Source organism: Dermacentor andersoni, chromosome 1 (genome assembly GCF_023375885.2).
Source record: "Dermacentor andersoni chromosome 1, qqDerAnde1_hic_scaffold, whole genome shotgun sequence".
Classification (NCBI taxonomy): domain Eukaryota; kingdom Metazoa; phylum Arthropoda; class Arachnida; order Ixodida; family Ixodidae; genus Dermacentor; species Dermacentor andersoni.
The window spans coordinates 234,524,313-234,545,232 of record NC_092814.1 but is presented as its reverse complement, the minus strand read 5'-3'; the positions used below and the strand labels follow the sequence as shown (position 1 = coordinate 234,545,232).

General features: G+C 45.7%; 1 protein-coding gene across 3 annotated transcripts in view; it reads right to left on the bottom strand.

Moving 5' to 3' along the window:
* The window catches only part of LOC126547923 (large proline-rich protein BAG6), a 189,055-nt gene that overhangs the window by 161,667 nt on the left and 6,468 nt on the right, over positions 1–20,920 (bottom strand). For all 3 annotated transcript variants that reach the window (XM_050195980.3, XM_055063459.2, XM_050195979.3), the window contains exon 5: positions 14,779–14,999. In XM_050195980.3, coding sequence (XP_050051937.1) covers positions 14,779–14,999 — 221 coding nt within the window. The remainder of the gene's footprint in view (positions 1–14,778; positions 15,000–20,920) is intronic.

Genomic DNA, 20,920 nt, shown 5'->3' with positions numbered 1-20,920 from the left:
CAACAAATTCATACAAGACACAAAACACCATTTACCTAAAGCAGTAGCCAGCCATTTTAACCCTTTGAGGGTCAATGACGTAAATATACGGCGCCGCGAACAAGTCCAAAACTGGTCAATGCCGCATATTTGTGGCGCCGTCTGTACGTTTAAAAAGCGCGCCAATTAAGTTTTTCTTTTCTGTCATGTGCTGCCACTATGTGGGAATATGGGGAATATTTTTCGCGCGCCTCCCCTCTCAGTTTTCGTTGCATCGTTTGGTTTAGAGCTACATTTCTTCCGCGCGTCTATATACTACCGCTCGCGCATTGGCACGTGCAGGCGGGCGGCGCTTTGGTTTTGTTCCGCGGGGGTGGTTTGGGCTTCTTGCGTTTGCAAAACTGGCTACCTCGTTACTAATCGCTCAAAGGGTGACCGCCTCTTTCTTGCTCGTTTAGTGCTGACAGGGGTGCGCATAGGAAAGATGCCGCCATGCATGCGTTTCCATTACTCTTTTTTTTTTTTGGACACTCGTGAAAACTAATTGCCTCTGGTTGGTGATAAGATGAAGATTAGCAGAAGTTTGTCACACGTGCTTTTTTGACGGGCACACAACCACACAGTTTTCTTGAGTGCGTGCACTTACGCAGTTCGATTACGCTATGGATGTACATATTAGATATCAGTGTGAGAGCAGGAACATTCGAGTTTTCCGAAATATTCTCGTGAGCGCATTTTCAAGGCCTTGAACTATGTGTATAAGAATGCATCAAATTTTTAATTCTTATAAGTTTATTTCCTTTTTTATCATTGTTATTCATGAATGAAGAGTACATATATACCAATGCAAAATATTTTTTCTCACTTTACAGTCACCCTAGAAAAATTGCGGTAATTTTTTTTTTTTTTAAATAGGTCCCTAAGAAGAATTGGAATCTGCAAAAATCGACCCTCAAAGGGTTAATGAGCATCATCATATATTCGACAAAGCAAGGCTCTATATACTACAAACAAATTTCCGTTCACCTCGCGAAAGGAAATATACGGAATCATACCTCATACACAAGTTTGGTTGCCTACACCCGACGGGAATTATTTTGGCACGTGGCAACTTTGAATCTTTAAAAGCGGTAACATAAATCTGAAATTCTCATATCATCAACCAAGACATAAAACACATTATGCCACCAGCTAAGCTTAATTCTTAACCTCACCCATTCCTCGATTTCGAAAAATTTTTCCTGCCTACTACTCAATTTAATATACTCTTTCATGTTTTTACGTTTATATCAACTATGCGACCCCCCTTTCCCATGTATACCTCCCCCTGCCCGCTTCTGCACACATCACCCTCCTATTTGTTATTCAGGTTTCGGCTCCCCCCCTCTCTTCTCTTTTTGTTTTGTTTTTTTTATTATGTTTTTTAAACACTCTCACCAACACATTCCAAAGTCCCAGAGGTCAGTATACCTTTTTCGGTGCCTCAGCCACACAGAGTATCGCCATTTCTGTATACCGCCGTAATGACACCTACGTTGAGCTACTGGGGCTAACGTCCCTTGAAAGACCATGCCACTGCCTTCCAGTTACCCCATAGATTGCACCCCAGACTCCTTGTCGCCATCTTAACTACTTCAAGATTACTCGACGCGTTGCTGCTATGCTACTAAAGTCACTCTTTCAACTCATGTTTCTTTTTTTTTGGGGGGGGGGGGGGGGGGAAGAGTTGTTTTAGTCGCACAGTGACCGGCTCTTCTAATGCCACAACAACATGCTGCCAACGACACCCCTGAATGCTCCCTAACCTCTCGCTTCCCCAACGCCCTCCCATGCCCCTCCCCCTCCCCGTTTTTTCTCTCCTTTTCTTTCTTTTCTTTTCTCCCCGCCTTCCCACTCTCCCGCTCTTGTCCCCTCGTCTTGGGAACCACGCTCCCAGACGTCAGGCGACAGCGCTGATTACCTCTGAAGTCTCTCCCTTTATAACCAACCGCCACCGACAACAACCGCACGCGACGTCACTGCACTAACCTTTTAAAACTAACATGCCAAGGATGACGAGGCCGCCTTTGACGAAGATAGGTCTTCCTATTGAAACGTTGGCCAGCCTTTCTGAGGCATCTTATCCCTGTTTACAAACTTTATACCACATTAACTGTCCAAACACCCAACATCGACTCAACCCCCAGGATCCCCCTTTCCTGGGACATCGCTAAGCCGTACACAGCTACACACGGTAGGGTCCACTCCTCATGTGCTCAAGTACATGGTGCCGCAGCCCACCAAACACCTGCTCATGCAGGTGTCCCTGTGGGGTTCTATTAACTGAAAAGAAATGCCTTCTCATCCATGCGACTTCTAATAAGCCACAAAAGCCTTGCAAGACCGCTTCGGAAGGTGGGCACCGGGAGAAAAAAAGGCCGCTGGCATATGTGAATGGCAATTTACCATACATAGCAATGGTATGAGTAAAGTAACATTTGAAGCTATTGGAGCAGCCAAATTTACATTAGAGCACCAAAAAGACTCTAGGAAAAGCTTTAGAGCCCTGTGGAGGAGATAAAAATTAATTTTAGGCGCTTTTTTTTTTTAGCCATCATATGCATTTGTCATCCCATATTCAAGATTCAAGATATAATCCCGAGCAAAAATTTGAACACTATGGGTGCTGTGAAGGTATTTTTTAACAATCGAGACATGCAGTTTTTGTGGTACTACAACACACACGTGCATGTTCAACCAACGGAGTGCACATCACATATCCAGGCTGCACAGTCACGGCAGAAGAAATTTCATTTTACTGCAGTAGCAATTATATACACACTTGAGGTATGCACAATTGGTGCATTTGCCGTGCTATGATGGTATCAACGGCACAACCACGTCACGTCAAGGATGTGAGAGATGCACAGTATATTTGGCTGCAAAACCAACAAAGTCAAGTGGACACACCGTCACGCTCCACTGAACCGGCTCTGCAGCAGAGCCAGGAAAGCATTTTGAATTCCACTACTGACACGAGCGTTCTGCACACAAACGCTAGTGTTCTTGCTGAGCAATTGTGTGCATACCCCACTGCACGGTCTGGCACCAATTTACCACTAAATTATTTTGGGCTTCAAGCTACATCCTACACAGCCTATAGAATAAGTCTACATTGAATATTCTTTGGAGAGGAGGCCGCGTTGAACACACTTATTCAAAGGAGTGGTAGCAAAAGTAACTAGAGAAACCAGAGTTCGCACACACACAAGCCTGTTTCCATAAAAGTGCACCTATGAATAATTATGGAAACACAGAAATTTGTAATTGATATATATATATATACATATATATATATACCATAATATCCGAAGTCATCACCCACCCCTAGAGAATGTAAATCGTGGGCCTCGCAATTTGCGCAAATACCCTCCCGAATGTCGTGGGCGCAAAGAACAAAAAAAGGAAAAGAAAGAGGAGACAGAAAGAAATTGTTTTCTTCACAAACCTAGGTAGTTGCAAGTGTGTGCAACAAGTGGCACTTTCTTTCAAAACGGGTCTATTTAAGCTGAATTTTAAGTCGATATTCCCATGGTCTCTGTTGCTGCCAGTAGTGTTGCTGCCTTTTTTATACGCAATGAGGAACAGCAAACACAGTGAAGAAGAAAGTGGAGAACATCTAAAGGTAGCGGATCATAGAACAAACTAAGTGCAACCGTATGCAGGGTGGGTGTCTAACAAGATGACATTTTCAAATTACCTGAGTTTTCCCGTTTTCTTTGAGTGCCTTTGCAAAATTCTCTGAGTGACGCAGAACTATGTTTTATGTCAAGACGGGCTGAAACCATGTCACCCGATGCTGTCACACTCTATAGTAAGCATGTGAACAAATTAAAAAAAAAACTTAATCCAGTTTGAATACTAAGGTGTATTGTTTATTTTATTCAAAAATAGAATATAAGGGAAGGGGTAGTAAAATGCACAGCAAATAAAATGTCTTAAAAAAAGATTGCAAATCGAGTTGGACATTATAAAGTACGAATAAAGAGAAGATGCATACAGAAGCAAATATATTCGAATATGTGCTATTTCTATCAATTGATAGCAAGCTCGGTATGAAGCCCGAACTTTGTCACAATTGAGATTCTCTCTCAACAGCTCGTAAGTCAACCTCAACTGTCCTGACATACTCTTAGCCTGTGCACGACACCTCTGTGTTGTGTTTCACTGCTTTAAAGAGTTTATCTTAGTTTGGATGAGGGACACCTGCATCTCGGCATCAGCCAACACTGTTTTTCTCAAGCTCCTTCAAAACGGCAGACGCACACTTCCTTTCCCGTTCATTCCTCAACACATAGGTCCTTTCTGTTCTTGTCCTCCTTCCACCACTCGTTCGCCCCACGGACCATTTGAAACATCTTCTTGGTCAGTTGTACAGTCAACGTCCAATTTTTCAAATTCCCTGGAGGCCGCGAAAACGTCCGAGAAATCTGCCAGTTAGAAAAAATGAATGCACGTCTTTTACTGCCCTTAAGGGCTCAAACTGCCACAGGCACATTCAAAAAAGCTCTGAAGGCCTGTTGGTACACGTATTAGGCATATCAGTGCTCGTACTGTCACAGGAGATACCAGGTGCACGCGTGTATAATAAAGAAATACATACTGTGTCCCGCGACAATTGCCCTTTCCCACGCTTAAGCTTCACCACAACACTTCACGTATGCTTCACCGCATAACATTGCTGTGCTGAGGCAACGCTGCCTTTCGGAAACCGGCATTATGCAATGCGCCGTGCTTTCCGAGCTTCGAAGCCAACCGCAAGGATTACAAAGGCGGAGTCGGTGCCATTGCTGACAGTGGTGAAAAGACAGCACCAAATGTCAAGAAGCTTAATAGCAAACGTCGAAGCAGCTAGGCCTAGCGTTGACGCAGCAGCGGCTACGGCTGCCAGCAAATCTGCGTGCGAGAGCACCGGTTCGAGGCGGCGAGGTAATCAAAACGGCAGTGGTGGTGGCTTTGATTAATGCTGTTTCAGACCTGCGGTCACGGCAAAACATCCGGAAAATCAGGCGTCGAAGGGTTCTTGCGTCCAAAATTTCACATTCCGATACATTGACTCTATGAGGTACGTGGTGGTGCCGTGAAGCCGTCCGAATTATCAGGCATCCGGAAAGTCGGTCATTGACTGTACACTGGCAGCTCCTCCAGCCAACAACAGGGCATCAAAGACAATTCATTACAATTCCTGTCTGTTACATGAGCCAGCATTACCGCGACTTTTGTTCCCTTTCAATAAAATTACAGCTAATTTTCAATGATAGAAGCACAAATTCCCAGAGTTTTCATCGTGTTTTTCCAGACTACTCAAAATCCCCGAGAATTCCATGTTTTCCCAGTTGGTAGACACCCTGGCATGTCATTTCAACGTGGACCGCAAGCATGTGCAGGAGTGGGTCTTGAAGTTCGAAGCGCTGCTGCAAAAGTGCCACAGAAGTAGGAAGTATAGGTGCGCCATCTACAGCAGCTACGCAGTCTTCAGTAAAGAAGTCAACAAGGGACTGATGGATTTCCTAACAGAAAGAGCAGCAGGACGAGTGGTGAGCAACCAGGGCCTTCACAAACATGCGAGGCAGCTTGCCGGGGAGATGGGCCTCAGTAACTTTGAAGCCTCTTACCAGTACCTCTCCTGATGGAAGAAGCAGTTCAATGTTTCACTGCGTGCTGCCGCCAGAGACAGCCAAAAACTTGTGCCGGAAGCTTTTGGCTTGGGGAACTTCAACATAGGAAACATGGACCAAATGACGGCGAGGATGGATGCCCCTGCCATTAAGACCAAAAACCTGGTAAACGAGTCCAGCATCCAGATCACTAGCACTAGTTGTGTACGGCAAGGCTTCACAATTGCGCTCTTTGCCATTGCTGCGGAGATCAAGCTCCCTGCCTTCATTGTCCTAAAGGAACCCACTGGCCGCATTCCTCCCCACACCTATGTTGTGCTAAAAATTCCAGGTATTGCCCTTTTTACTTTTCAGTTACTTTATCTACATTTTTTAGAGTAGAGGGTGACATCACAGCTTATGATACTGCAATTCCTAACCGACGATTACAACAATTGCAGCAAAGATACAAGTGACATGCTCAAAAAATGGCTGGATGACTTCTTTCGTGCTGGCCCAATGGGTCACCGGAGTCCGAGAGCCGAACAAGGACAGCTTCAGCACTAGAGCCGGAACATCGAGAAAGGTTGGAGAACGAAACCCTTGCCATTCTTTTTGATTCGAAAAGTGATGGTCCCTTTGAGGGTTTTGACAAGGACGAGTAAATAAAGGTTTTCTCAGATACCAAACACAGAACGTTTTCTTCCATTTCTATCCCGAAAGCCGTTCGTGGTTCGTGACACTCTATATAGGTCAAGCGGTGTGTCATCCACGCCAACCAGGCATCCAGTTGGCCACCACTATCTACACGTCACACGCACGCACGCCAGTTTTGTTTGCTTACAACTTGCTTCCTTATCCGCTTTCAGCACTCATCACTTTGCTAGCTTGTAACTCGTTACTTTTCTTCTTTCGGGATGCAAGATAACATCACATGATAAAAGTTGAGTTGTCAAGCCACACTAGATGCAAACAAGAAGCGCCTATTTTCTAGCTTTTCCCATTTTTTGTTTGGTCCCCGAGACATGGCCCACCCAACTTTTTCTATGAATTTCAGGTGGTGGGGAGGTGGGCAATGTCTCGGGATATTAAGATGCGTGTGTGTGTGTGCGTGTGCATGTGTACATATAAGCAAAAATGTACCACATCTAATGTACTAGTTGGAATCTACATTCAGTGAAGCTTTCTTGAAGTATTTCAGTTAAATGCTCCGCAAGGAGACACACGGTGCGCGCAATATAATTGTATTTCTACCTGCGCGCAAGGAACTGTTCTCCCTTCATAAAAGTTTTGTGTCGTTTGGCTTCATGGTAATGTGCATATAACTGTTCATGTTACACACTGCATTTTACAGCAGAGAGCACATGCCTGCCAGGCAAGATGCACCTGCTTGGCTTTGAGAATGCACTTTGAACCCAGCACGCAGGTGCAACTGCCACAGACCTACAACGCAGGTTTTTATATGCTCAGCCTTACCCACATTCTGCCCAACCAAGCAAATAAATACCTGACATGAGAGCACAAATTACACAGTCTCTGAGGTCAACGAAATTTACTAATACACTGTCTCCTGAACTAGTCCAGTTTACTTGGTGGGAAACCTACTCAGCAGCCAGACGTAATCCCGGAGAGGTGGCAAAAAAAAAGTTTTGCTTAAATTAAATACCTGTAGGCATAAAAGCCGTTATCCAGCGCAAGGGCTCCTGACCTTCACACATTTAAGTACGTGTTTTACAGTGAAGCTGTTATCCTCTAGATGGTCGAGATTTTTCAGTCTGTGCTTAACCAAAAAACAGACCTCAAACGGCAGCTGGAAAAGGGGTGTGTGTTTGAGTTTCCACATAATAGAATTATGTTTTTGCGTATATTCAAATTACAATCCAATGCTATTATGTCTGCAGATCATGTGCAAGTCATACTGTACGAATTTTCTGAGGCATTTTACTTTAAATTCAATTAGTTCAATAATGCTCTTGCACTAGGCAGAGGGCCTACAAGAATGATGATGTATGCAGCACTTCCACACATGTGCGTGCGCACATCGAACATGTGTACACAATGTATTTGTCCTTGATGCATGGCCGCTCTGCATGTTGCAGCTGTCACACAGCGTATGCTGCGATCATAATTAACATTATGGCAAACACTGTCCAAAAATAGTACCGCCACCTAGCAGCCGCGGCCATTCGGACAGACCTCAAACGGCAGCTAAAAAGTGGTTTTCGTATATTTGTATCACAATCCGAAGTTATGTGTTCAGCTTGTGTGTAGGTTGACATTACACACTTTTCTGATGCAATCTGCTTTCAAACATTCTTTTAGTTCAATAGGGCACTTGCACTTGGTGGAGGGCATAAAAGAATGAGGATGTATGCTGCTCTTTCGCACACATGCGTGCACATGTGACATGCATCGCTTGTGGTGGTGCAGCTTGTGTGACGTCTTCTAACAACAGTTGGGGTGGTTGCACAGTCGACTCCCGATAATTCGAAGCCGCTTAATTGGAATTTTCGGTTAATTAGAAGTGAAGTGCTGGTCCCGTCAGTTTTGCATGTAATCCTGTGGAAGGAATCGCTCAATAATTCGAAGTCCTCATCCAGTAATATTGTTTAATTTGAAGTTAATTTTCAGCCGGGATCCTCGAGGTGACTGTCATTCTTTGGTAGAATGTGCAATTTTTTCAAGTGCTGCAACAGCTCCGTGTTCCGCGTTGGTGTCTTTGCCACCGCAGCCGTCCGCAACGCCGCCCTTTTTGGAGCGGCGCGATTATTCATTGCTATGGCTGCCGTAGCCTCTGCGATCAGCTCTGGCGGCGAAGCGGCTGCCGCGCGTCGTCGGAGCTGATCGCGGAGGCCACGCGGATGCCATAGGTGCACGCAGCGCTGCATACTGGCAGTGGTGAGATTGTGCGAGATTAGGCTTGCAGTGTTCGGCGCACGCAGCGTATGTCGAGGCGTGTGCTGTGGCGTGTGTTGGTTGAGGGCCTTTATGTGTGTAGCTCGTTGGCTAGGTTGTTCTGCGGGTGATCCTACGCTTCGGAATTGACTGTACATAGTTGCACAGTTGATAGCCATGGCAAACCGTGGCTCTTATCGCACGCTCGACCTGGCAACGAAAGTCGAGGTTTTGAAGGAAGTTGAGAAGGGAGGTGCCGCTAAACAAGACATAGCGCGGAAGTACGGGATCAAGCCGAACATGCTCTCAAACTAGATCAAGAACAAGCGCACAATAATGGATGCATTTGAGAACGACAAGTTTAAGACGTCTCGGAAGCGAATGCGCACCGGCACTTACCCAGAGTTGAAGGCTCTGCTGGTTTGGATTAGGGAGGCCCGGAGCAACAAACTTCCTCTCAGCGGAGACATTGTTGCGATGAAAGCCCGAACGCTTGCAACAATGTTGGGGATCGATGACTTCGTTTCGTCAGATGGATGGTTGACGCGCTTTAAAGATCGCCATGACCTGGTCTTTAAGAGCGTGTGTGGTGAAAAAGCGTCCGTTAACCAGGAAACATGCGCCACGTGGAAGGACGGAAAGCTGCATGATTATCTCGGCGAATACAGACCGGAAGACATCTTCAATGCAGATGAGACTGCACTCTTCTTTTGGCTTCTACCAGAGAATACCCTGACATTCAAGGACGACGACTGTGCTGGGGGCAAACGCAGCAAGGAGAGGGTGTCGGTGCTGATCGCGGCAAACATGACTGGCACGGAACGATGTCGCTTACTTGTGATCGGGAAAGCCGCCAATCCGAGGTGTTTTAAAGGCATAAAGACGGTGCCTGTGGACTCTGAGTCGAAGAAAGCGTGGATGACGGCCGAAATCTTCAAGAGCTGGATAACGAAATTGGACCACAAGTTTGCTTCTTCGAACCGCAGGGTGTTGCTCTTTGTGGATCACTGCAGTGCTCACGTGAATGTGCCAGCCTTAAGTGCAATACGCCTCGCATTTGTGCCTGCAAACACAACAGCTGTTTTGCAGCCAATGGACCAAGGCATCATCAAGAATGTTAAGGTCCTGTACAGGCGGCACCTCCTCGAGCGCATGATTTTGTGCATGAATAATTCCGCAAAATACGAGGTGAGCCTGCTCAGTGCCATTCACATGTTAGCCCGAGCATGGGATCGTGTGAAGCAAGAAACAATCGCAAACTGCTTCAGGGCTTGCGGTTTTGTGACAGCTTTTTCGGAGGATGCCTCTGCAATTTCATCGGAGGAAGCGTCAACAAGCGAGCTTGACAGCACTGATTTTGGTGATGCTCTCGGGGACGTCAATTTTGAAGATTACGTCGCCGTAGACAAGGCGGTCGAAATGTGCGGTGCACTAACGGATAAAGAGCTTGTGGAGATTATTCGGCCCCAGGAAAGCGACTATGACGTTGAAGACGAGCCGCCACCTAAGGCTGCCGATGCAGCTGCGGGCCTTGCTCTCGCGGAGCGCTTCCTTGCCGCTGAAGGTAACGCGGAAGAAGCGTTCCGCCACATCTACAGCCAGCAGAACTTGTTTTCAGCAGCGCGATTCGGCAAGAAACAGAGCAAGATGACCGACTATTTTTCTTAGGGAAAATACTCGATTTCGCGCTACCAATAAAGTGCTGTTTTTGTGCTTTGTGCTTAATTGGAAGTTCGTTTAATTCGAAGTTTTTTGCGGTCCCCGTGAACTTCGTATTATTGGGAGTCGACTGTACTTAATGTCAGTTGTGCTTGTCTAACATCAGCACCAGCTTTGCTGTACATCCACATTTACAGGGAGGAATGAAGGTGAATTTTTTTCAGATCTGATATGTTTCCACCCTGTTTTCAATTAATTCAGGGATTGCCCCTAGCAAGTTTTAAGGGCCCTTAAAATTTTATTGCAATAGCAATTATATGGACACTCGAGGCACATTTTTTCCGTCGCCGTGATGTTCCGTATGAAGTCCAAGTGCGATCACACAGTCACTGCACGTCGTATGCTGTATGTGCAAGACAAAGCACGGGAGGGAAGCCAACGATCACGGCTCAATCTGGTGTGCGCGAAGGGCAAAGCGGAGAAAGCAGAGAGCAAGCGTGCTGTTTTCGGTTGTGTGAAAGGCTATAGGGGGATGCTCTTGCAGCAAATGCACATTTCGCGACCGGGTGCCAAGGGGAACTAAGAATCACAGCTCAATCTCGTGAGCCATATGTGGAGGAATGTGGGGAGCAAGTGTGGGAGAAGGGCGACGGCTTAAATCCCACGAATAAGTGCATACTTTGCGCAGCTGCGCGTGGTCACCCACGCCGTATCTTGAAAGGGATCTGCAGGCTGTTCATCCCTTTGTGCGCGCTATGTTCTCGCCGCTCTTACGTTGAAGCGACACACCGCACGAAGGTCACTTTGCTCGCGGCTGCTGCTGCACTTACTTAAACCAGCGTCCAGCGTTTTGTCAGAAAGTGTCCGCGCCCATCGAGTGTGACGTGTTCCCGTTTGCGTGTGTGCGCTTACACCGTGCTTGTTAAGTTAGTAAGCGAATGTTTACAAGTTTATATGGCTGATAAAACTACTATCCTTACTTCGTATAGCTGTCTACTAATTTGCTATCGCAATCGATGCTTCGCCTTTCAGGCAAAACTGCAACTTTCTTTTTTCCAAAGTCAAATAACCCTTTCGCTGTCACGGACGTACCGGTACGTCATCGTGCTTCTCCCCCACAGTGTCACTGACGTACCGGTACGTTCTCTATCGTGCGTTCAAAATTTCACGCCTGAGCGCAAAGCTGGCGCTCCTGGACTGGCCATGCCATCTGTTGACTCTTTCTACAAGTTCGTATTTTAGCCCCGATCTGTGTTAGTACATGTATTGAAGAGTACGGTGCGACTGCCACTCCCCCCTCTCTCTTTGCTAAGTGGCGCGGTGGCTCCGCGTTCGCTGGATCATGCGTCGCGCACGTGTGGTTATGGGTTCAAGGGTTGTTCTGCCATCTCCGCTGGTTTGAAGGTTTATATTTTTCTTCTGTTGGTGTGTCTGCTACGGCGCGTCAAGTTCAGGCGCACATGCCGTTGCCTCTACGAAAAGAGTGACTGGATTGCTGCTTTCGCTCTCTCGCCGCACCCTCGCTTCCAACTTACAGCAGTAAATGTAAAGCCCTTCGAACTTTGTTTTAGCCTTTTTCCATCTCCCTCTGTCTTCTTGATCACACAACGTCCCATTTCTCTCCATTGTGCGGGCGACTGAAAGCGCATCCTCCCTGCGCGCGGTTACTTTTGGATGGCTAAGCGGCGCGAGACCTTCGTCTGCTTATTGAAGCGGTGGCTGTTCAGATTCAGAATACGAGCACGGATTTGGATTCGGACAGCGTCATGCGACGATGAGATGAGTTCCGCATCGTCAGATTCGGATGTTGAACGGATGTTATAGTCAGGCTGATGATGATGATGACGTTTACTAACAACAGCTGCAGAACACTGAAATGTGCATATTGCATTGACTAGGTTATTTGTATACCACTCATAATCTAAAATAAATTGCTATGTTCATTCCCTGTTATGCTCGTTCCCTGAAACCAAGCTGACACTGGGGGTGCGTCACGGCCAGAAAGGTCCGACAGCGAAAGGGGTAACTAAACTAAATTGACTAAATTCTGGAATTTTATGTGCCAAAACCATGATATAATTATGAGGCGCACCATAGTGGGAGGTCTCCAGATTATTTTTTGCCACCTGAGGTTCTTTAACATGCACCCAATGCACAGTACGCAAGCGTTTTTGCATTCCACCCCCATCAGTATGTGACCGTAGCAGCCAGGATCAAATCACCCACCTCGAGCTCCGCTGAGCTACCGCGACAGCTTTATCTAAAATGAAAAGTATTCAAGGTTTCCAAGGTGGCATATGGACCCTGTTATAAATAGAAATTATATTGTATGGTTAATGCAGGGTTTTTAACATGGTAGTTAGTGGTTGAAATGCCCCCATTGCTCCAGTTTACCATCCACCACTCCGGGTTTACCGCCCACCACTCCGTTTGAGCAGTCAAAATTTCCGATTCCTTACTTTTTGAGATCCTCGGGGGGGGGATTATCATGTGAGAAAATATTATAAAGTGACACAGAAGTCACATTTTCCCAGTGCAACTTCGGCAAAAATTGTGTAAAAAATCTGGCTTTGGGAGGTGCCATCACACCACGGAGCATGCTATTAGTGTGACTTCTGTAGACATGACAACACCATAGAGTAATTTAGTAAATGACAAGAGTGGACACTCGAGCTGTGCCACGGCTGAGCTATGGAGATTTGCTCATTCCGCCAGGTACATACTCTACGTATTGCAGATATATCCACTATTCCTTCTTCAAAATAGACTCTACAGCCAAAGGACTTCATGCATATTCAAGGACAAATTCAGTACGGTAAAACTGAATTCTTCCATTCTGTACAGATGAAATAAGGAGCAAGGTGGCTAAAGTCCACACATTTATGAAAAACAGTACCGAAAGAAACTCAGTGCTCTTCCATTCTGTGAAGAAGGATGACCAGCGAAGCTGTGTATGTGGGCCCCTTAATGGCGAACTGCACCTTCGCCGCGGGTCAGCCCGGTATTGCATTATCTTCGGGATCGGCCCACATATAGGGAGTGCTTAAAGGAGTACTGACAAAAAAATTTCTTATCTCGTTTTTTTCTGCTGCAATAAGCAGCTAGTGACCCCGTAATCACAGCACGAAACATCATTGGCTTCAGAGCGCGACAGGTAATTATTTGGAGTCTTGTTTGTAGCGACCAGTTCAAGTTTCGGTTTGAGAGAGCAATGAGATGGGCCAAAGAAGGAATGTAAACACAACTGGACACGTGATCGCACAAAACTGTGACGTTCCACGCTCGCCGGCGCGCGAGCTTCGTGTTGCTAGATCATCTGCTACGCCTGCAAGTGCTTTGCGATATGTCCTCACCATCATCGTCATCCTCGATTTCGTCGTCCAACAGCAACTATTTTCTGCTTGCTGTAGCCGCTGCTGAATTGGACATGGCCAACCCCACTTGACTGGACCCACTACAAAGCAGCGACTCAGAAAGTGCGGCTGGCGACAGCTATCAATATGCGTACACAATGGCACAAGTAGTACGAGCCATTCGTCGCGGGCGCTTTGGGAATGAAGCATATTCCGGAGCAGAACACAAGGCGAGGTAAAAGTCGGCACAGCATCAGGCTTGGGGGTACGTAGTCTTGACGGAAGATAGTCGGACTGCTCTAAGCTCGGCCGGTTTTGTTCATACCAGGCACGCTCGAAATGAAACGAGCACATCTGGCTGCTCTTCAACGGGGTCGATTCTAAGCGTCCAGTGGCGCGCACAAACTCGGACCACTTCTGCCGCTTATCGACGCCGACGGTATAGCCAACAAGCAAGCCAGGCAAGCTGGCGATCGCTGGGAAACTGTTATAGGCCTAGCTCGCTGGCTGTCGGATCCGAGGCCGACAGCCCCTGCGACCCGTCTGCAGCTGGTAATAAGGCATCTATATTCGTCAACACAATCAACACCTGCACATTTATTTCGCTCATAAGTGACAGTACAAATAGGTTTCCAGTCACCGTTGGTTGTGATGAGAAAACACGCTAGCCATGCAAGCCGCTTCGCAGAGATGAAGATGTCAGCGTCACGATCAGGGAGAAAAAAAATAAAAGACACCGAGACAACCAGAGTGGCAAGAAACTTGCTCGCAGGGCCCGCCCCGACGGCATCACACACTTGTGACGTAGCGTTTTCTCGGTTGTTTACATCCCTTTCTTGATGTCGATGTCGCAAGGTGCTGCATTTCGCGGTTGGCTACGCGCATGTACTTTGAAATTGATTTTATATATGTTCTGAGCTGTATTCGCCCTTCATATTTTGCAGACGATGTGTGCGTGCCCATGTAAATCGATCTCGTGCATTAACTAGACTTCAAAATTTTGTGTCAGTACTCCTTAAAGCCTGCTTTGCTGCCGCGGTTCGACCCAGTATTGCACTATCTTCGGGATTCACCCACGTATGGGGAGTGCTTAACGCTTGCATCACCTCCGCCGCAGGTCAGCCCGGCAATGCACTATCTTCGAGGTTTTTTCTACACACAGACATGATAGTGGCGAAAGTAGCCCTTAACCACTTTGCTGTAAAATAGCAGTCTACAGCCAAGGTACAGCAACAGTAGCAGCATGCTGGGCCCACCTGTACTTGGGCAGGATCAATCATGTCCTGGGGGATGGTGAAAGCACCAAGCAGAAAGCCACCCCCTTCACGAGGGTGAGGCAGCCCACCAGATGCACTTCCTCTGGGCCCTCCACCTCCTAGGGCAGAACCAGTGCTGGCAGCCCCCGATGAAGATGAGCCCCCCGAAGACGGCTGTGGTGGTGGCCGTTGCACCAAGTGAATAACCTTGCCGTTAACATCTGCACAGAGAATGAACACCAACAGCTACTAAGGAGCCACACAGATGTACAAGTGAGGTAACACTGCTTCCACTGCAATGATGAATGGCAACAGCAGTATCCATATGATGCCCCCATCTTGAAAAGTGGAATATAAGCATTAGTACATTAAGATGGCACATAAATCATTGACAGGATATCTTATTTCTGACATGCTTTCTGTTTACTCTGTTCTACACAACAGCATTCTTTTTTTTTTCATTTTCTTCACCATGCTTTAACATATTGATGGATTTATATTTAGTCATCAAATCAGGTAAACAGGTTACTCTAAAACTAAAGCAGAAGAAAGGTTGTCAGTAGGAACTCGCAACTGTGAAGTGCAAAAGTAATATTTTGTAATAATTTTGGAATGTTTCATTTTCTGTTTTATGTGCCCTTCATTATATCAAGCACTGCTATTCCACAATTATCAGCAGGGTTGGCCCCTCGTTACTATGTACATGAGGAATGAAAAATGAAATGGATCATTACAAAACATCACCCTTGAACTATTTAGTAATGCTGACCACAAGTGGATACACATGTACAAATAAGGCTAGATGCGTCTCACAGGCATACAGACATGTATGCACTAGAATTTCTATAGATATTTTGCAGCACTGAGGCACGAGGACAGCCATACCTGACCATGTGGGTGCACCACCACGAGTGGCTTTCTGCTTAGAAAGGTTGGTCACAAAGTGGCAATGATGCTGCTAACAATTCAGCTTCAGAAGCTACAGTAAAAAAATGACAACTGGATATATGTGTGAATCAGATTATATACTGAATATACAGTCGATTGCTGTTAATTCAACCTTGATGGGACTGACAGAATTTATTTAATTACCCAGTGGGTTGAACTAAAGAGGCAGAAGAAATGTCCAAGCCCACCACTGCTTTATTAGGCAATCATTACAAGATTGTAACATACACCCAAATCCAATGTGCACTCAGTTATGGGTTAATCATACAAAACAATGAACAAATCTAACATGCACAAAGTTGTACAACAAAAAAGAAAAAAAAAATTAGCATGCCTCTAATTCTAGCAATCAGAAATTGGAATTTACCATTACAGAACGATAATTAACATACTCAATGGGAGTCATCTACCTCAAACTGCTTTTTATCGCTTTCTATGGGCCACAACACGCTGCCTCCTTGTCTATCGAGTTTGATATTCCCCATTTTTCAAACCACTTAGCTACAACTGCAAACGAGACTGTCACCCACGTCTAAAAATTTTTTAAACCAATTCTGGGGTTTTACATGCAAACCACACTACGATTATGAGGCATGCAGAAGTGGGAGACCCTGGACTAATTTTGACTTCTTTACTGTTCTTTACTGTACACCCAATGCCCAGTACATTGGTGTTCTTACATTTGGCCCCCATCGAGATGTAGCCACCAAGGCTAGGATTTGATCCCGCACCTTCAGACTTAGCAGCACAACACAGAAGCCACTACACCACCACAGCGGATACCCACTCCTAGGCTAACTACTTTGCCAGTTCATCCTGCAATGCACGCAAGTTCCCGGAGTGCAGAAAACTAGGGATGTGTAAATATGAATTGAACAGTCCTTGCCATGTGATTTGTATTGAAGAATCCACAACTTAAATTGCCTAATATTCATATCTTTCGAACATAAGGGATAATAGCACTTAACGAGTCTCGAAGAACACAGTATGAAAGTGAACTGTTTTGAACGGGTCTGTTGCAGGAGAGCTGTGCAGGAGGGGTGTGGGGGCAGACAACTTCTGTTCCAAAATTCCATCATTCAACAACAATGGGTCACTTTCAGGCAGCCTATATGCGAATTTGTTGTCTCAATTTATTATATGGCCAGTCTGATCATGTTTGCATCCATTTCAAACAATATGCAGTGCTATAGTATCAAGTACACTTCTCTGCTTGAACGAACACAACACTGCACGTGGACCTGGTGACATGCTGTTCCCTTGTTTAATTACCACCATTGACATTGCCATAAAGGGGGAAGGCAGCTGGGGAGGATCAGGTAACAGCAGATTTGCTGAAGGATGGTGGGCAGATTGTTCTAGAAAAACTGGCCAGCCTCTATACGCAATGCCTCAAGACCTCGAGCGTACCGGAATCTTGGAAGAACGCTAACATAATCCTAATCCATAAGAAAGGCGACGCCAAAGACTTGAAAAATTATAGACCGATCAGCTTACTGTCCGTTGCCTACAAAGTATTTACTAAGGTAATTGCAAATAGAATCCGGAACACCTTAGACTTCCGTCAACCAAAGGACCAGGCAGGATTCCGTAAAGGCTACTCAACAATAGATCATATTCACACTATCAATCAGGTGATAGAGAAATGTGCGGAATATAACCAACCATTATATATAGCTTTCATTGATTACGAGAAAGCGTTTGATTCAGTCGAAACCTCAGCAGTCATGGAGGCATTGCGGAATCAGGGTGTAGACGAGCCGTATGTAAAAATACTGAAAGATATCTATAGCGGCTCCACAGCCACTGTACTCCTCCATAAAGAAAGCAACAAAATCCCAATAAAGAAAGGCGTCAGGCAGGGAGATACGATCTCTCCAATGCTATTCACAGCGTGTTTACAGGAGGTATTCAGAGACCTGGATTGGGAAGAATTGGGGATAAGAGTAAATGGAGAATACCTTAGTAACTTGCGCTTCGCTGATGATATTGCCTTGCTTAGTAACTCAGGGGACCAACTGCAATGCATGCTCACTGATCTGGAGAGGCAGAGCAGAAGGGTGGGACTAAAAATGAATCTGCAGAAAACTAAAGTAATGTTTAACAGTCTCGGAAGGGAACAGCAGTTTACGATAGGTAGCGAGGCACTGGAAGTGGTAAGAGAATACATCTACTTAGGACAGGTAGTGACTGCTGATCCAGATCATGAGAGTGAAATAATCAGAAGAATAAGAATGGGCTGGGGTGCGTTTGGCAGGCATTCGCAGATCATGAACAGCAGGTTGCCATTATCCCTCAAGAGAAAAGTGTATAACAGCTGTGTCTTACCAGTACTCACGTACGGGGCAGAAACCTGGAGGCTTACGAAAAGGGTTCTACTTAAATTGAGGACGACGCAACGAGCTATGGAAAGAAAAATGATAGGTGTAACGTTAAGGGATAAGAAAAGAGCAGATTGGGTGAGGGAACAAACGCGCGTTAATGACATCTTAGTTGAAATCAAGAAAAAGAAATGGGCATGGGCAGGACATGTAATGAGGAGGGAAGATAACCGATGGTCATTAAGGGTTACGGACTGGATTCCGAGGGAAGGGAAGCGTAGCAGGGGGCGACAGAAAGTTAGGTGGGCAGATGAGATTAGGAAGTGTGGAGGGTCAACATGGCCACAATTAGTACATGACCGGGGTAGTTGGAGAAGTATGGGAGAGGCCTTTGCCCTGCAGTGGGCGTAATCAGGCTGATGATGATGATGATTGACATTGTGTGCTAAATAATTGAAAGCATTTGTTTCTTGTTTACAAGATTAACAGTTGCCTGGATATCCAGTTGTGAATGGTATCACATACATATTTCAGATGTGTATGAGCATCACTTTTTTAGCAAATGGACTCTGCAAAAACTTCATGTATTACTTTGTGTAGAAATAAGAAAGTTAAATTCGATATTCAGACATTATTTTCAAATATCTGTATTCGATTCTATTCAGAAATTTAACTCTCTAAACACCCTTCCCTAAAACATGTGATGAGACTATTGCCACTAGCTTAGCATGCAATATAAGTTATCTTTTGAACGAGTTTTCGCAACTAAAGCCTCAAATCAGCGTGTCACAGTCAATCGCTATCTTATGTGAAAAACTACCACTGCTGCCATCTTGTGATAACAATGGTGATTTTGTTGGTTCTGTGTCGTGTTCACATGCTCTAGAAAAAATATAGTGAAAGAGGAGACTAAAAATTGAAGCGCCATGCCAGATATACGACGGGGGGGGGGGGGGGGGGGGGGAATGAGAACAAAGTGGTGTGCGAGAGCGAAGAGAAATAAGAGAAAAAAAGGAGAATGTGCTGAGGTGGCAAGTTTGTGCGTGACGTGGCCTTCAGAGATAACAGAAGGGTCTCCAGCTGGTGCTCTGGAGACAGCAGTGCATAAAACACATGGTTTTCGAACTGAAGTGCTCGCTAAAGGGGAAAAAAAGCGCAGTCTCCTGCTGACTTGCACAGTTGTTGAAACAGCATTCAGCTGCAGCCGATGCATGATGTAAAGTTGATGCCAGTGACATCTACGCCAGCAAGGAGAGGAGCTCGCTCTACTGAGAAGAACCTGACACAGGCTTTTATTTGAATTTCCAGCTGTTTTCACAGTGCAAACTACTGCAAGAATGGAGACAATTGTCACCATATGATCTTTGCACCATGCTTGACTGCTTACAGTACCGAAACCTGGTGAAGAACCCAATAAGGGGTATTAACACGGGGGAGAAATCCCACCCATCAGTGTGGGGAGCATGCATCACATGAGGTTACAATTTTGTGAGAAGAGACAATTACTCATATCCCTGGGGGACAGAGGAGCTCACCAAGAGGACTGAACAATCCTTACTGAGTGGAGGGATGCAGCAGCATCTGGTGCTGGTGTTTGACAACATTAACTAAATTGCTGCTGAAGAGAGCAGCAGCTGTATCGCAATCACTTCATTGTGTTGTCATTCACAGTCACAGTGGCTCAACTGCATTTTCAAAGGTGCATTCTACGTGCAAGCACCACGATGCAAAGATTAGCCGACAATGTTACTCTCAAAGGATGCCAGTGCTGTGATCCGCAGGCGATGAAAAGCATGATGTCGAGAGTAGAAGCTGTCAAAATAGTCTGATAACACTGAACTCCCCTCCCCAATCGCCTTGTCCATAAGGCTTTCTAGAAAAATTACTAGAGGGACTCGACACTAGTGTCCAGAGTAGCTGAAAATATGGCAGTTACACCAGCAAGAGAATGATGGGCAGTACATGGATTTGCCTAAATGGCTTTGTAACTTTGCAAATTGATAATTTATAACAAAACATTCCGTTACATATGTAAAAATTCACGACTGTGCACGTGCACAGACTTATTTCCTTGAAATGTTTAGAAAACTATGATTGCTTGGAAATTTAGAAAGATAAAGCATAAAAAAAAGTTCAGCAGAGACACTTAAGACTGCTTACATGGGGGAATGCAAAAGCATTGTAGTCGCTTTGGGGAAATCTTTTCGCTTAGGTATTTATCCACATGTTCTCCTGCATGTCATAAACTTGCACGGCCTTCCTTTTTGTGTTCCCTTGCTTCGTCTTATGTGGCGTGCTTCTGTGGGCGACCATGTTTAACAGATGCCACTGAGGTAGACGCTTCAGAGTGCACCCCAGTAGACACAGCACCAATCAAATCCAAAGAGCAAGTGACGTGCAGGAGGCAGAGACGTGACGTGTGCAATGACGCACGCACTAGGCACACCTCATTTTATACACTCATGATTTGGCATCATGGGTGCATCGCAGTAGACACAACACCAATGAAATCCGAAGAGCAAATGATACGTGGGAGGCGGTGACATGACGTGTGCAATGACGCACACAGTAGGCACAACTTTAGTCAACCATAACCATGCTCGTTTCGCACCCCGAAGGCCTGGGTTCGATTCGCACCCATGTACCAAATTTGTGTTTCCATTCTATGAATTGACTGTTTACGGAAATCTGCACGACTAATCTGACGTCAATCCAAGAATTTTTTATGCGTTTTTTACTCGTCACACCTCCAACCATTTTCGGTACCATCTTTGGGTAACGCCGATGATAATGCCGTCATCATCATCAGCCTGGTTACGCCCACTGCAGGGCAAAGGCCTCTCCCATACTTCTCCAACTACCCCGGTCATGTA